Source organism: Hylobates moloch, unplaced genomic scaffold (genome assembly GCF_009828535.3).
Source record: "Hylobates moloch isolate HMO894 unplaced genomic scaffold, HMol_V3 SCAFFOLD_24, whole genome shotgun sequence".
NCBI lineage: Eukaryota > Metazoa > Chordata > Mammalia > Primates > Hylobatidae > Hylobates > Hylobates moloch.
Window position 1 is genome coordinate 11,399,072 of NW_026652299.1, and position 18,433 is coordinate 11,417,504.

Below are 18,433 nucleotides of genomic sequence, written 5' to 3' on the forward strand. Positions count from 1 at the left end.
CAATTTGTTTCTACTTTTCTGTATTACTCGTGTTAAATTTCCCAAAAAGTATATGTTACTTATGTAATGGAAATAAGTGCCATTTTCCAAGGAATACAAGTCTAATTCAAAGTAAAATGAACACATGGACACAGGGAGGGGAACAACACACACTGGGGCGTGTTGGGGGTTGGGGAGAGGGGAGGGGGAGCATTGGAGCTGTAGGAAAAATAGCTAATGCATACTGGGCTCAATACCTAGGTGATGGGTTGATAGGTGCAGCACAATGGCACACGTGTACCTATGTAACAGACCTGCACATCCTGCACGTGTACCCCGGAACTTAAAAATAAAGATTAGAAAAAACGTTAAAAAAGAAATTTTATAGACTTGATAATTAAAAATAAAAGCAGATAATAAAATCAAAGCACATATTTTTTTTAAAACACTCTAGAGGTCTTCTGACCTTCTATATATTTCAGATGGGGAATCTGGTACTCCACAGCATTTCAGTGTCTTCTATGATTCTAATACTCCTCTGTGACCTTGAGCAGGTCACCAATACTTGTTATTTGCTTATAAAATGAATGGGATGCTTTACAAAGTAGCGGTAATATCTATTCACTTAAAACAATGAGGTGCTGAATGTAAAGGACCTAAATGAGTGCTGACAACCAAAATCTCAGAAATTACCACTAAAGAACTTAACTCATCTAACCTAAAACCCCTGTTCCCCCAAAACCTACTGGAGTAAAAAATAATAAAATAAAATAAATACCTGTGTTCTTCCTCCAAAATTAACACAACTTGATGATAAAGTTGACAGTATAATTCACATCTTTTAATTTTTCAGATACTATATATTAACTAGCTATTAAATAGTGTTTACTATTACTTAACTCTTACTAGTTACTATTTGTTTTACCAGACATTAACTTAATGCTGTATGTATTTCCCTTCAGTTTTTAGTAGAGTAAACTGAGGCACAAAGAAGATAAATAATCGCCCTCTGTTATATGTTAATTGGAGCCAGAACTAGGATTCAAATCAAGTTCCGCCTTTGACTTTTGGGCTGTTTCTACCTTGCTTCATTGCCTCCCACCAAATGAAAGTCTGAATCTGTCCATCCAAAAATATAAAGTGAATTGAGCAATTGTATGGTGCTTCTGATCAGGATCGGACAAGCTAGACAAACATAATGAAATATCTACTTTAAGATATTTTAGTAGATTCACCTTTTAATGTATTTACTTTGCTTTTAAAATAAAACATAGAATAAATAGTAGGAAAAATAAAAGAGGCTTATTTTGTTTGTTTCTCAGCTGGTTGAAGGAGCTTAAGTGGAATTGCTAGAATATTCTACCAGAATCTGTAACGGGGCTCAAGGATGACTCTGAAGACCTATCTATCCCTCTATGTTATCGAGATTTATGTTATGCCTCTGTACTTGTGGTTCACAAATGCAAATTTGTTTGTACAACATTACTGTACAATTTGTCAATACTGCAGGCTAATGAAAAGAGAATGATGAATGGAATAGCAGGGGTTTTGAAGATGACCTAGAGTATATTGGCAAAAGATGAGAGTGTAACTACTTTCCCCTTCCCCCACTCACTTCATAACAATAAAGTTACAACATAAATTTCTAAATAAGAAAAAAAATCACAAATTCTTGTCAAATGCGATAGATGGCATTACAGAATGTAATATGACACTTGCTAAAACTGCATAATGTGAATTCAAAAAATTCCACTGAATATTACATTGCATTGACATGCAATTTTTAAAATGTCATTATTGCAGCCTCTACAGAGCTAGCTTATTATAGATTCACCTCTTTATAAAGAAAATATGTCATTGGCAATTTGTTTTGCTCTATAAGACGTTCTCTTCTCTATCTAGAAGAATAACATAAAAGTTTTGAAGAATAACAATTCAGAAACAAAACGGAAGTGGCTGGCTCTCACTAGGATAAGCTGCAGCTGGCACTGTTATTCTTAGTTGCTGGTGCATCCACATAGCCTGTCCACTTTCCCTAGAAGAACAGGTTGTCCATGTAAGTGCTCATTGAGGAATATGACCCTGATGGATGAGAAGTAACATGAAATTAATTTTCAGATTCACCAAACACTTTACAAAGTAGGTTAACCTGCAGCTTTCCAGATAATCAATATCACTAAATGCTATAATAGTATATGTCATGTAGAGACTATGCTAAAACAAAGGTGGCTGTACCAGCTCCTGTGGAAGCATGGGTTTGTGAATCCCTTTTTAAAATAAAACTGATTCTGACTCTTCTGGCAGTAAATGACTGCATTACTCAGGTAATTATAAACCAATGAAATAGCCTGGGAATTACGTAAGTAGCACACACAGATAACAACATTACTATTAGGAGTCTGTAATATTTTAAGCAATAAAAATAGCAAGGTGTTCCCATTAGTCAGGATTTGTCTGCAAATTACAGAAATCCAACATAAACTAGTGGTAAAATGGAATTTCAGTCTTGATTACAAGGAGTGGATAGAGTAGATGTGGGGCAGAATTTGGATCCAAGTATTCACATATAGTCATTAGATACCAATCTCATTTTTTTCTCCATTTATAAGTATGTCTTTACTCTGTTGGTGTCTTCTGAGACACCGGTTCTTAAAATGGCCCCTAGAAATGTGAGGTTATGATACTTATAATCTCAATGGGAGAAAAATAATCTCTTTCAAAATCTATGGGAATGACCTCAAACAACTTTCATTGACCTTCCTAGGTTATCGACAGAAACTTCCAGTTGCCTGTTTCTATACCATTTTACTTTTGCTTTCTCCTTAGACACAGAACTTTACCTCTTAGCTTGACATATTGCTATCTAGAAGTTATCACATTTTCCAGCTTCTCTTGTGTTGTCATATGACTAAGTTTTGACCACTGAGATAGAAGCAGAGTGTTATGTGGGACTCCCAAGAAAATGGTTCAAGGGTAGTTTTCTCAACATGGAAGGGCTTCTTCCTTTGCTCTTCTGTCCCTTTTCCTCTGGCCTGCGAAGTTATGTCTTGAGCTCTAGCAGTCATGGATGGTGGAGCAGAAAGATAGAAATGTCAGTTCCTGAGGACATCACCTGGCCACCATACAATCCCTGTACTGCCTCCTCAATGCCTCTCTAATGTAAAAGCATAATGAACGATCACATTTAAGCAGTAAATTACAGTGGACCAACTGTGCTGTAGGGCAGTAGGCAGTACGCCACCCTAGGTCAGGCCATCCTTCCTTGTGGTAGTGGAAGTAGAAATCCAGAATTAACAGCTTCACCAGGTATGAGAACAGTAGTTTCAAAAAACAAAACAAAAATGAAAGCTGATTAAAACAATAAGAATGTTACATATTTACTAAGTGCATATGCACCAAAAGAAAAAAAAATGTGCCAGTAAACCCTATGGGCCACAGAAAAGGAGACAGAGAATATGTTCTCCTCATGTCTGTTGCCACTTTGGGTGAACTTGTAATCAGTCAAGGAGATTTAGTACATTTTCAGGACAGCATGTATAGTTATTTGTTTCCTTATAATGTAAAAAGAGATGTTGAGGAGTGTTTAGAATGAGAGAACAGAATTGTATAAGGTTGATTTAAAAAGAGAAAATAATGACTTCTCTATAAAAGGTCATGCTTTGATAGTTAAGAGATGGTTAACCTGCCTCCCAAGAGAAGATGAGGTCTTCTACAAAAGAAAGTTTGTCAGTTCTAACTCCATCCTTCTGACTCCATAATGTTATAATCTGGAAATCAAAGGAACAAGGAGCTGCCATGATTGAAGCTTAACTTCATTGTTCCCATAGTTCTTTTCACCTCATTATTTCCATTACTATATTTATTTATTTATTTATTTATTGGTAACCAACATTACTACCTGTTACCCAACTATTTGTAATTATCATGTTTCCTGAAATAGAAGATGGAAAATGTTAACTACAAAAGAACAGTAGCAAGAAGGACAAAACTTTGTATTTCCAATATCTCTTAATCCCCAAATTAAAGTCCTCTTCCTAACTTTACTCTAAAATTGTTTTATGTATTATATTTTCAAACTAATATCAAACTTAAAAAGGAACAAAACAATTTTTCTGGTCAGCTGAATAAAACACACGGCTGACTTACAAGTGGTATTTCATTTTCTGAACAACTAAAACAATAGTGAAACAGTATATAATTTCAATTTGTTTAGGTAGCTACTGATTCATTATTTTGTGACATTTAATAAACAAAAAATTATATATACAACAGGCTTTATTTCACATATTCATTGAAGAACTGACAGTGTTTCCCCAATAATGTAATGTATTTATTTTGACCTCTGCCACAAAGCTAAAAAAACAAAAACAAAAAGCAATGTAGAGTGGCAAACTTAGACTCCATCTCTACAAAAAATAAAAGAAAATAAATTAGCCAGGCTTGGTGGTGTGTGTGTAGTCCAGGCTACTTGGGAAGCTGAGGTGGGAGGATCACTTGAGTCCAGGAGGTCGAGGTTGCAGTGAGCTATGATTGCACCACTGCATTCCAGCCTGGGTGACAGAGCAAAATACTGTCTCTGGAAAAAAAAAAAAAAAAGTTACATATGAAAGGTCTACCTATAACATTTTAATTGTTAGATATTACTGGAAAAACTTTGTGGTGTATGTTTATTTAGAATGTTTTCAGGAGGAAAAAAAAGTGGTACAGAAAACATGAAAGCATGAAAACATCCTTAAATTCACAGATTAAAATAAAACCTTTGGCACTCTTGAAGAAGATGCATTTTTAGACAATTTATATCCTATATTCTGAATCACATGTATTATAGTTAGGCTATATAGGAAAGCACTGGTCTCTAATAAAAGTACAAAAATTAGCCGGGCGTGGTAGCCCAGACCTGTAGTCCCAGCTCCTCGGGAGGCTGAGGCAAGAGAATTGCTTGAACTCAGGAGGTAGAGGTTGCAGTGGGCCGAGATCGTGTCACTGCACTCCAGCCTGGGTGACAGAGCAAGAACCCCGCTCCAAAAAAAAAAAAAATGAAGATTGCATTCTTTTGAATCCTTGCACCGATCACACAATTTAGTCTAGCTCATTGAATCTGCATTTTTACGTAAACAATAGGGCAGAGAAGGCAATCAGATACGCATTTGTCTCAGGTGAACAGAGGTATGATGTTCCGTCCCCCGCACCTGTGAAGGTAAACTCAGTGTTTAGATTGCCAGGTTGAAATTCAACAGAACTGTTTTAGGGTAAATATCTTGAGGTTCGCAAGGAATTTCCTTGTGAGCAAATTGTGAGGGAGGTATATAGCGTAAAAAAAAACTTTGTAGCTATGTTATTTAAGAATGAAATGAAAGAGAAAGACAGGTTTGCCTGATGTAATTCTCAGCTTGACTTTTCCCTTGTCTTAGTGATTTTAGGGTCCTGAGATTTATTTTCCTTTCACATGTGTAAATATCCCTCTTTTATTACCCTTTAAGAGACTGAATCTCAGAGCAGTTCAGTCATTTGCTCAATGCTACATGCTGAAACAGGGAAGTAGCAACTTGAATCCAGACAGTCTCACTCCAGCCGTGGTGTTTCCGATTACTTTGGGATACATGCAAAATCTTGAGAATACTTTAAAACTTACATGATTGATGAGCATAAATAATAGCATAATTCTGTTTCATTTTAATTATGAAACAATAAAAACATGGTAGCCTCAAATGTCAAATAAATCTCTAGAAAAAATATATATGTACTTTATATGTACTTTTTTTTGCTATTACTTATAGTTAATTAGTATAAAGCATTTAAATTCTGGGGCTTAAATTCTGAGGCTCTAAGGAAGTTTGTTTTTGTTTTTGTTTTGTTTTGTTTTTACAGGCAGTTCTCTGTAATTCATACTACCTTCCCATGCTGATAATACCTAAATATTCAGGGACTAAATGAACAATGTTTTATCATGGTGTAATTGTTTGGGTTTTTTAAACTCCTCGCAATTCTAATAGCAAGGCAATTTTAATTAAAACAAAATAAAGTACACAGATCTTATTCAGTTTGATGAGTTTCTTCTACAGTATACAACGTGTAACAGACACCCAAAACAGGATACAGAAACTTTTCTTCTACCCAGATACTTCCCTGATGCTCCTTTCAATCAATTGCCCCAACACTCCTCTTCACATCCACTAATTCTTATATCACCATCGATTGGTTCTGTTTGTATTTGGATTTTATATACATAGATATGGTACTCATTATTTTGCTTGTGACTTTTTCATTTGCATAATGCTGTCAAATATTGTTTAATGCCGTCAAAAATATTTTTGACTTATTGTATGTTAAGAATTTAGTTTTTTTATTCTTGGGTAATATTCAATGTTATGAATATATTCCAATTTGGATGATTTTAGTAGTTAATAGTTACGATAAGTTTGCTTATAATCAGAAAGGTTATAGCAATAACATGTCTTACGCAAATTAGTTTTATAAATATTTACTTTTATTTTTATTGGGTGAATACCTACAAGTAAAATTGCTGAGTCACATAGTAGATATGTTTACCTTTATGAAAACCAGCAACAGAGTCTAGGTCCTCCATATTCTCATAAAAATTAGATATGGCCTTTTTGATTTGAATAATTCCAGTAGATATGTAGTGGTATCTCATTGTAGTTTTTGTTTGCATTAGCTCGATGACTAATGACTTTGAGAACCTTTATTTGCTACTCAAATATTTGTGTGTGTGTGTGTGTGTGTGTGTGTGTGTGTGTGAAGTTTCTATTCAAGTGTTTTGCCTACAAATGGGTAGGCTATATAGGAATTTTTATACATTCTGGATAATTCCTTTCTAAGATATGTATATGATAAATCTCTTTATTTAATGATATGTCCCTCATCTATTCAGTTGGTTAATGGTGTCTTTTAAAGACCAAAATATTTTAATTGTGTTGAAGTCTAATTTATCATTTTTTTATTTTACTGTGAATGCTTTTTGTCAATGCCTGTCCAAGTAACCCTTGTCTTTTCCAACATTATAAGAGTATTTTCCTATATTCTAGAAATTTTACATTATGTTTATGCTTTCAGATTGCTTTTTTATGTATGGCATAGGATGGAGATTTATGTTTTTATAGAGATAACCACTTGTTTTAGCAATATTTGTTTTAAAAGACTTGCCTTTCTTCATCAAATTGACTAGAGGCCTTTATTGAAACTCAGTGGACCATATGTACATTCCTTATTTTTTAATTCATTTTGTCCAATAGTACATTCTCTTGATTACTGTAGCTTTATAGTAAGTCTTACAACGAAGTACTGTAAATTCTCCAGCTTAATTTTTCTTTTTCAAGAAATGTTTGATTATTCTACAACCTTTGCATTTCCTTTTTTTTCTGTTTGTTTGTTTGTTTTTTACATAGAGTCTCACTCTTGTCACCTATGCTGGAGTGCAATGGCACAGCACGGCTCACTGCAACCTCTGTCTCCCAGGTTCAAGTGATTCTCCTGCCTCAGCTTCCCAAGTAGCTGGGACTGCAGGCACATGCCACCACACCCAGCTAATTTTCATATTTTTTAGTAGAGATGGGGTTTCAATCAGTTGGCCAGGCTGGTCTCAAACTCCTTACCTCATGATCTGCCAGCCTTGACCTCCCAAAATACTGAGATTACTGGTGTGAGCCACCACCACGCCCAGCCTTTTCCATGTGATTTTACAACAATCTTACCTATTTCTTCAAAAAAAAACTTGCTGTAATTTGACAGTGATTAAACTAATTATATGAATATATATTATATATATAACTATATATAATATATAACAATATATAATATATGTAACTATATATAATAAATATAACTATATATGTAACTATATATAATATATATAACTATATATGTAACTATATATAATATATATAACTATAATATATATAACTATATATAATATATAATGATATATAATATATAACTATATATAACTATATATAATATGTATAACTATATATAACTATATATAATATGTATAACTATATATAACTATATATAATATATAATATATATAATATATATAATATTATAATATATAATATATAAATGTATTTATATATAATATATAATATATAATGTATTTATAATATATAATTATATAATATATAATGTATTTATATATAATATATAATATATAATGTATTTATATCTAATATATAATATATAATGTATTATATATAATATATAATATATAATGTATTATAACTGTATATTATATATAACTATATAATATATAACTGTATATTATATATAACTATATAATATATAACTGTATATTATATATAACTATATAATATATAACTGTATATTATATATATAACTATATAATATATAACTGTATATTATATATATAACCATATATATAAAACTTTGGAAAAAATTAACATTTTAAACAATTTTCAGTTTTCTAATCCATAAACATGATATGTATCTGCATTTCTTAGGCATTATTCAATTTTTCTCAGCAATGTTTTATAGTCTTCAGTATAAAGATCATACATAAATTTTGCTAGATTTATTCATAGGCATGTTTTTTTTCATTGATACCATTGTCAGTTTGTTTCATTTTTGTTTATTGCTAATATATAAAAATACAATTAAATTTATATATTGATCTTATATTTTATTACCTTCTTAAATTTACTTATTACTTGCAGTAGTTAGTAGATTCATTTGGATCTAAAGAGAAACTTAAATTCCATTCCCACTGTTGTTTTTTGTTTCACTTCTCCACATCTTGCTCCCAGAGGCATCCCTAGTGCTAGATTTTTGAATCCCTTTTCAGAAATGTCCCATCCATATACAAACACCAATAATATTACATTATACACTACATATAACTCTCCTGTTTAAAGGCCTCTCATCTTACCTTTCTGGGAAGATCAAATTTATTACCAATACCACATGTATTATGTGATAATATGTTTAAAATGAAAGCAAGTTTCTACATACTATATTTGTTTTCTCCATACTTACAATACTTGAAAAAGGGAATAATGAGATATTTGAATGCTATTTAACAATATAAATTAATGTAAAACATTACGTATTGTGAGCATTTTATATTAATTACTCTGGAGGTAATATAACGTGGAAATACATATGTTCTGTTTTATATCAGTTTTTTGAGCCAGTGATTTTTAATTTTGGTTTCTCATTGGAATCATAGACTAGCTTTAATGAATACTGATATCTGGATCCCACTCCAGAGAGTCTGATTTTATTGATTTGATATGGGATATGGTTTGGGCAAAGAGATATTTTAAAGTTCTCCAAGTGATTTTAATGTGTAACCAATTTGAGAACTGATGTTTTAGGCCTTACTCATACAGTTCCCCCTCTAAAATGTGTCTCTTTGTGTGTGCGTGTGCACCTCAAGGGAGGTTTGAAACGCAGAACAATGCTATGTAGTCTGTATTTGTAATTTTTACAAGTAATTTCATGGATCAAAAAAGTTAAATAACTTGGAACCATAAAATTTGTATAACCTTACGTAAGGCAACTAATGTTTCCTGCATTACTCTTTCTCCACGCCCCAAAAGGAAATTTTAGCAATGAACTCTAATTTGTTTTTGTTAAGAAATAGGTACAGGTATTTTTAAACACAAACTATGATACAAATGTTTAAATATAGAAAAAATACAAAATGGATTTAAGAAAAAAAAATAAAAAAACCTATTAAATTGATTGTCATTACCAAATACTAACCTTTGGCAGTCAAGGAGAATTGTTGTGCTGGGAGTCAGTGTTATAAAACTGGATTACATGGGCTGTTTCTCCGGTCCAGTCTTATCTTTCTTATTTTCTTATATCCTAAAATTTTAAGACATTATTTAAAAATAGTACAAGCAGGCCAGGCATGGTGGCTCACGCCTGTAATCCCAGCACGTTGGGAGGCCGAGACTGGCGGATCACCTGAGGTCAGGAGTTCACGACCAGCCTGACCTACATGGCGAAACCCTGTCTCTACTAAAAATACAAAAATTGGCCAGGTATGGTGGCACACACCTGTAATCCCAACTACTCGGGAGGCTGAGACAGGAGAATCACTTAAACTCAGGAAGCGGAGGTTGCAGTGAGCCAAGATCATGCCACTGCACTCCAGCCTGTGGGACAGGGCAAGACTCCATCTCCAGGGGAAAAAAAAAAAAAAAAAAAAATACAAGCAACACATGCAAGGAGTAAATAAGACTAATGTTTACACATACAGCAGTATTTTTAGAGTTTATTATAACTGGCAAATAAAATAGACATACAAATTGTTCAGTACAAAACTTCATATTTTCAGTGGTCATTCAACCTAACTTGTTTCCTGATTGACTGAGGTGTGTAGAATGTCACATTAGAAATTCTGCAAAATTTAGGCCAAATTTTAAACCTAAAGTTAAATATAACACAGACAAAGTGGACATAATATAAAGCAGAAAACATTGCACTTGACATTCTGAATAATTATTAGCAGGCAGGAAGAAAAGGAGGAAGTGAAATTCAGGCAATACTTTTTTTTTTTTCTAAATAGAAAAATGCATTTGAAATCTATCATAAGAATTTCTCTGATAAAATGTTGCTGAAGCTGGAGCTAGATATAAATTCCTACTTTGCCATTTAACATATTTGTAAGATTGGAGAAATTATTTAAATGTTTTGAGAGTTATTTTCTTCATATGTTTAAATAAATGTAACAATACTTTAAAATAGTATGAGGATTGGGTGTGATTCTGTGTACGAAAATGCTTAGCAAAGAGGCTGGATCCTCAATAGATGCTCAGTATTTAATTTTCATAAGTATACCTAAGTCGCTTTTGCTTTCTTAATGTTATTTAAGTCGAATTCTACAAGTTGCATTTCGAAGTAAAGCACAAAACCACCACCAATAACTTACCCACTCCTTTAGCTAATTTGTTTTACTAGTCTGAGACTGGAAGCACTTCACTATCCATCTCCAGTATGGCTGATAAGGAGTTGATCTAAGTACATGAAAGGGAAATGTGTTCTAAATTGTGTATTGTATTAAGGCTTATAATTTTATCATTTGAGAGTTATTTAATTCATAATTTTGATACTTTAGAACCTTGCTATTCAGTGTGCTTCATAGACAAAAGGCAATATTATTGCCAGCCAGCTCATTGGAAACCTAGACCTACTGAATCCTAATTTCCATTATGGCAAAATTCCCAAATGACTTATATATATATGCACATTAAGGTTTAATGGAGCACTGTTTTAGCTCTATATAGTTCAATATTACTCTTTAAATACATATGATTTAAATTTTAAGTAAATTCTTATTACATGCATTCTGATTCTGGCTGATATAGATGTAAGTTACATTTGTTGTAAAAAGCACTAGATCAGGAGTAGAAGCACACTTCTTTTATGTTGGCTGTGCCATTTAATAATAGTGAAAATTTGTTAAGTTCCTAAATTTCCAAAAGTTTTTATTTCACCATCTGTAAAGTGAAAGGCTAGTTAATACTTTTCCTGGTACTCAGTGGAATTGTTTAAAGGTTCATGTGAGATAGCACATAATTAATGTTCAAACTCTGTACACATGTGAAGCATTATTATAACCTTTGAGTTTATGAGTGGGCAGTGGCCAGGATTTAGAAAGAACAACTAATCACAGATCAGTTACGAATAAGAGCTCCTTAGGGAGAAAGACAAGATGACAACCACAGAATCTGATTAATAACCATATATTTTGTTGCTTCATTGCAGAAATACAGGGTGGATAAGAGAGGAAGTGTCCTAAAGGAAAGGACAGCCTCCCGAAGTGCTGGGATTACAGGCGTGAGCCACCATGCCCGGCCAATTTTGATTTTTTAAAAAGTGATTTGTGTTGACTTTGATTGGATGGTCCAATCGGTTTCTTACTGCTTAGCTCACGGTGAAAGCATGAACAGCAACAACATAAAACAAGACAAAAAATATATATTTTCCTCAGCACTTGCCTTCAATTTTTCCTAAGGATGCTTCTTAGTAACTGAATTGAGGAAACATTATATGCCATGGATTTGGCATGGCAGCCAGGACATTGTGAGGAATGTCTTCATGGAAATCTACAATGCAAACTCTGGTTCTTTCCATTACAGATAAAAAGACTTGTGGACCTCATGAATTCCAGTGTAAAAACAACAACTGTATTCCAGATCACTGGCGGTGTGATAGCCAAAATGACTGCAGTGATAATTCAGATGAAGAAAACTGCAGTAAGTAATTCTTGCCTAATAATGTTTTGAGCTTGACAGCCCGTTCAATAAGCAGGATGGCAATTTTTAGTTCTGTTAAGGTATAAATTTGAACCTGTCTGTCTTATGGCTCACATTTTTATACATATATTCACATTTGGACAAGAATATTCAGACTACCTGAATCTCAAATGGTAGAATTATTGAAATGCTTATCCTAAGAGTTATTTTGTTACAGTTCTCACAATTGGTATGGAAGTATCATGAGGTTTAATGCAACCCGTTAGTATGCAATGAAGGAAACCCTCCATGCGAGTTCACACAATGAGCTGAATGATGTGGAGTCACTACAAAACATCTCATTCTTTAACAAATGGTATTCATTTCATTTCAGTCTCAAATCCTCTTACACTACAAATTCGCCCATGAGCATATTTCAGTGAAATATCACTTATTCTCTCTAGAGTAGTCAACACCTTATATATTCAGGATGCATTTCTCTGAAAATAGAATAACGCTATTGTTATCCGCCTTCTCCATTTTATATAATAAATTTAAAAATAATAATTAGCCCAAAATTTTACTTTCTGAAGAGTATGGCAGTTATATAAAATTGTGACAGTATCTCCAGATTGTAGCATTTATTTCAGAATATATATACGTATTTTTTGAGAGAAGGTCTCACTGTGTTGCTCAGGCTGGAGAGCAGTGGCATGATCGTGACTCACTGCAGCCTTGATCTCCCAGGATCGGGTGATCCTCCCACCTCAGCCTTCCAGCTGGGACTACGGAAGCATGCCACCACACCTGGCTAGTTTTCTTTATTATTCGTAGAGACGGGATCTCGCCATGTTGCCCAGGCTGATCTCTAACTCTTGGGCCCACGCGATAAACCCTGGCCTCCTAAAGTGGGGATTACAGGCGTGAGCTGCCACACTCGGCCTGAATATATTTCTTATTGGCACTTTTATACACTGTCATTTAAACAAAGAAAGCTATACAAGCATGTTTAAGATAAGATAATAATCAAATTCCATTTATTAAATATTTATATCTGGTACTTCCAAGAAGACGTGATGCAGATTAATAATGATAATGTCTATTCTTGCAGACATCTCATTGGACTAAGAGCATTCATTTCCCCAGAGGCAAAAGACTAAATCTACATAGGAATATGTTATATTAAAGCATATAATTAGTAGAGTGAAAGCCTTAATAAACCACTTGGCTATTTGGCTTGCAAAATACCAACAAATGTTTTGGATAACTTTCAAAACTTAATCAGACCTGTCTTTGGGAATGAAGTATATTAAGCGCGAAATCTCTGGATTATTGTGATTACAGAATACCCTGAATATAGAAACTTTTATAACTCCCTCTTTACATACATATCTTGTAACAGGTCGTAGTCTTTAGAAAGATAAAGAGCATTGCAGAGAGTCAACAGAGTTTTAGATTTCTTTAATCACCAGTTTTTGAAAACTGTATATGAAAGTTCTCTGATCCACTTAATGATTAAAATAAAATTCTGACGGGGTGGAGCTGGTAGGGATAGAAGCATAAATACAAAAAAACCCACAATTATGCATCTACTTTCTGCTTATTTATGAAACAGAACTTAAGTGTACAAATATCTACTTAGCTTTTTTCTTGATATATTTGGTGTTAATCATCAATGAGGTAACTGAGAGCAAATGCCTTATAACGGAAGGATGCTGAAAGCAGAAGAGGGTGGATGAGAGGCCAACTCTGGAGACTTGTCTTGGAGAACTTTTATTCATGGTGTGGTTGCATCTATGTGAGAAGTTAGCCTACTGCTATAATCAGAAAAGCAGGAGAAGAAGGAAGGGCTCTCCTGCTTCTGAGTCTGCTGGGGTTTTCTAAGTGGCGGAATATCATTGTACTGACATCTAAAAGTCAGCCTTTGGCACAAGAAAGGAAGGAGAAAGAACACTGACTCTCACTTGTCACTGTGGAAACTCAGTGATAAATCACTGTAGCCACAGTGCCCTTAAGAAAAAGCAAGGGAAGTGGTTGCAATATCAAGCATTCCGGTATAAAATACCCAATTATGTGTGGTTCTCTTTTAGCTTCTGTTCACTCTTGAGCTTGTCGACTAAGATAAGTAATATTGATGAAGTTGCAGAGGAGAGATGACAGTGAGCAAGAATGAAGTATTTTACAGTTGTATTATGGAAGAGTAGTAGGCCTATATGGGACAAGTATTAGAGTATGTTTACATTTTACACATGTAAGGGGAATGTCAGAGTATGTTAAGGCAAATATCAAAGTATATTAACATGTTTTGAACATGTAAGAGTATGTAAGAAGATGGATCCAGGGATCTAGATGATTGAATAGGGCTTGAAGATACTATTTTGAATAGGCCAGAAGAAATGGGAAGGTTTCAACGTTGACAATGCCAGTAGTTCTACACAGGCAGAAATTTAGTCAATAAAGAACGAGAAAAGAATTCAATTATATCTTTGAGGAGCACCAAAATATTAGTCATATAGAAACAAGCCTTAGGAAAAAAAATACTATTGCTGTACTAAAATCTATCAAGATATTTGCAGTTGTTATCTGTGAAAATAATTGTAGACACAGACACACACACACACATGCACATCACTGTCCTAATATATTAGGGCTGTGGTATATGTTGTCCTGTTTTCTAAATATTATTGATCAGTGTTAAGCACTTTGATTTACATTTGGCAGTTATTGTTAGCTATTATTATGTAGTGACACATATCACAGACATATAAATCAATCTGTATCATCATGTGTTGCTTAACAGTGGGGATACATTTTGAGAAATTTGTTGCTAGGCAATTTTGTCATTGTGTGAACAACGTCAAGTGTACTTACACAAACATAGATGTTAAGACTACCACACACCTAAACTATATGGTTCAGCTAATTGCTCATAGGCTAAAAACCTATACGGCATGTTACTGTACTGAATACTACAGGGAATTGTAACACTATGGTATGTATTTGCTTATCAACATTTTAAAAGTACAGAAAAAATATTATAATTTATGGCACCACCACTGTATGTTGTTAGAAACGTTATTATGTAACACATAACTGTAGTTGAAAAATAACAGCAACATAATTTAAAGTCACTTTTGGACTTCTTTGTTTATGAATCTGATTTCATGCATTTACTTTTTAATGTGTTGGAGATAGTCCAGTGATAGATACGGGAAGAGTTCAAATAGTAGTGGGGCAATTAACTGCCAATTACATTTTAAATTTAATATGCTTTCTATATTTTTATATATACATAGGATAATTAGTTCATTGTCATTTTATCATCCTCTGCTTATCATTTCCCTCGTTAAGTGTTCAACAGGGACACTTTGCTTCAACAATTATTTCTGCTCTTCAAAACAAGCAAATCTGATTGTCACTGGAGTTATTTTGTAATCTGGATCAGAGGTTTGGAAATAATTGAGAAATCTCAACATCTATAATATCTTTATCAACAAAAAATAAAATATGTCATATATGCCATCTAAGTTACTGATTTACAAAATAAATTACTTTATAGCCTTATATTATTAAGAAGTAACTAAAAATCCAATGGATTTTAAAATAACAAGTAATTAAAAATTTAGGTTTACATAGACAAGCTGCTTCTGCCTTATTTGAATTTCTAGTACTTTCACACTGAATTTCTATCAGATTATTTGTATAGAGTATAAGTTATACTAATTGTATTCTAAAAATTCTTGTCAAATGCTAACATCAACATTCATATAACTTTTGAACTTATCACTAAGAGTTCTTAAGATAGTAGAGAAACTGAAGTCCAAAAGTCTTTCTGCTCTGCCATTAACTCTATGGTTTTGAAAGCCACTTTTATTTCCTGAACATAATTTTCTTCAGTTTTGTGTAAGTTGACTTCCAAAGCTCTTTTCAGTTCTGTGGTTGTATGTTTTTGCCTCCATCAGTACTGAAAGAAATGATGCCCCTGTATTTTGTTCTTTCTTTCTTTCTTTTTATTTTTGAGAGGGAGCCTCACTTTGTTGCCCAGGTTGGAGTGTAGTGGCACAATTTTGACTCACTGCAACCTCCATCTTCTGGGTGCAAGTGATTCTCCTGCCTCAATCCCCCAAGTAGCTGGGATTACGGGTGTGCACGATGGTGCCCAGCTAGTTTTTGTATTTTTCGTGAAGAGGGGGTTTCACCATGTTGGCCAGACTGGTCTCGAACTCCTGACCTCAGGTTATCTGCCCACCTCAACCTCCCAAAATGTTTGGATTACAGGCGTGAGCCACCACACTCAGCCCTTTATATTTTATTCTTATTGAAGAATCCCAATTAGCCTTCTGAAACATGGAAAGCATAAACTGAAAAAGCTTCTTGGTTGCCAATCTGGCTTGTCTAGATGAGGTTTATGGAAAACCTGGTTAATTGTTCCCATGTAGAGTTCCCCATCTACTCTTGGTCCAGGGATATAGGCAATATCAGAGAAAATTAGCATGAAAATAGCATTTTGGAAATACAGGGGAAAATGTCACACTCAATTTTTTTTTTCAGATGGGTTAGCTTTTACTACAGTCATGTTGTTGTTGTTATTGTTCTCTTTCGCAAGAAAAATAGTTTCATGATAAAGTCTGAAAACTGGTCTTTTACTTTATCCAAATAAGATCAAAGGTAAGATAAGCAATAAGGAAAAATTCCTTAGGGCTTTCCATGATAACTAAATTACATTTTCCTCAAGAGAGAGTTTATTTTTGAGCTATCTAGTGGCAAAAGATTCTGAGGTATATGAGTGATGGTTAGAAATAGTCTCGGTACCCTATTCCTTGATGGTATTTGTATATGTATAAATAATTCATGATTATTATTCAGAAGTAGATTTGCTGGCATTTTAAAAAATATGATAGAAACATGCAGAATTTCCACTTTCCCTGGAAAAGCTTTTCCCAGCTCATCTCTCAGCCTCTCTACTTCCATTTTGAAGCAGAATAATTAATAATGTTAGGACAAAGTCTCTATAAAACGAGCATTCTGTGGAACTCTTGGGCAAATGCTTTCAACTAGTGGCTTGATAACTTTTTTTTAACCTACATCAACAACTTTCAACCCTTTGTATAGCAAAATTTATCAAGGCCTGTGAAGCCTTTGCTGTTTAGCACATGATGAGCACACTTACTTTTAAATAGGATAAAGGCAAATTAGAACATTAGAGGAAGAATTAGTCCCATTCTACAAATCTCAATTCTATGAAATTACATGTTTCTTCTGCTGTTTTTAAACATGTAAGTATGATATGTTTTAAATTTACTCTTTATTCTTTTAATGAAAAAATTTTTGGCTGTTATTTTCCATTGTTAAATAAATTGAACATACTTCGCTATAATTTCTTTCCTCTAAGAATAAAACTGCATGTGTCTGCAACCAGGAGGGCGAAAAGGCTTCAGTATGGAATGATGATAAGAGCAAATGAGTTTTCTCTTGTTATTATTAATAAAACAGATATTGCTAGCCATGTACCTTAGATAAGTAACTTGGCTTCCCAGGGCTTTAATGTTAATCTCTGTAATATGTGGACGCTTATTTTTTCCTCAATTGTATGGGAAGCAATGATACAGCCTACTAGGAGAAAGTACAGGCCCTGGTATCAAGTTGTCTTGATTCAAGTTCAATTAATAGCTCTTCTGTACACTCGGTGATTTGAAGTACGTTACTTATCATCTCTGTGCCTCAATTTATGCATCTAAAACAGGGTACAAGTATAGCATGTTCCTTAGAGAGTTGTTATAAAACTTCACTGGTGAGTTAATTCAAGTACTTTGCATTAACTTTACCTAGTACCTGACAACAAATAAGCAATCAGTAGATAGTAATTATTATTATTGTTATAATAAATATTAGTATTGTTATTTTTAAGATTAAAGCATAATCTATGTGAATACCTTATATAAACAAAAAGAGAAATTTCTATTGTCACATTTACTAAACAAAGGAGTGTAGGAACATGAGAAGATTATCCGCTTAAGGGCATTTTCCCATTCTATCAAATGGCACCTTGTCTTACACCATGAAGGTCTTGTTTTAAACTAAACTAAGTAGCAGAGTAGAACGAAATGCTTGCTGACACACATTACTTTTTCTATAGTTCTTCCCATCCAATGTTCTGAAGGGTTTCTTTTTTTTCTTTTTTTTTTTTTTTTCGAAGCACAGTCTTGCTTTATCGCCCAGGCTGGAATGCAGTG

At 33.5% G+C, this 18,433-nt stretch overlaps 1 protein-coding gene across 2 annotated transcripts in view; it reads left to right on the top strand.

The window, feature by feature from the left end:
- Window positions 1-18,433, top strand: part of LRP1B (LDL receptor related protein 1B) — a 1,938,417-nt gene that overhangs the window by 1,759,709 nt on the left and 160,275 nt on the right. For both annotated transcript variants that reach the window (XM_058434432.1, XM_032145942.2), the window contains exon 67: window positions 12,105-12,221. In XM_058434432.1, coding sequence (XP_058290415.1) covers window positions 12,105-12,221 — 117 coding nt within the window. The remainder of the gene's footprint in view (window positions 1-12,104; window positions 12,222-18,433) is intronic.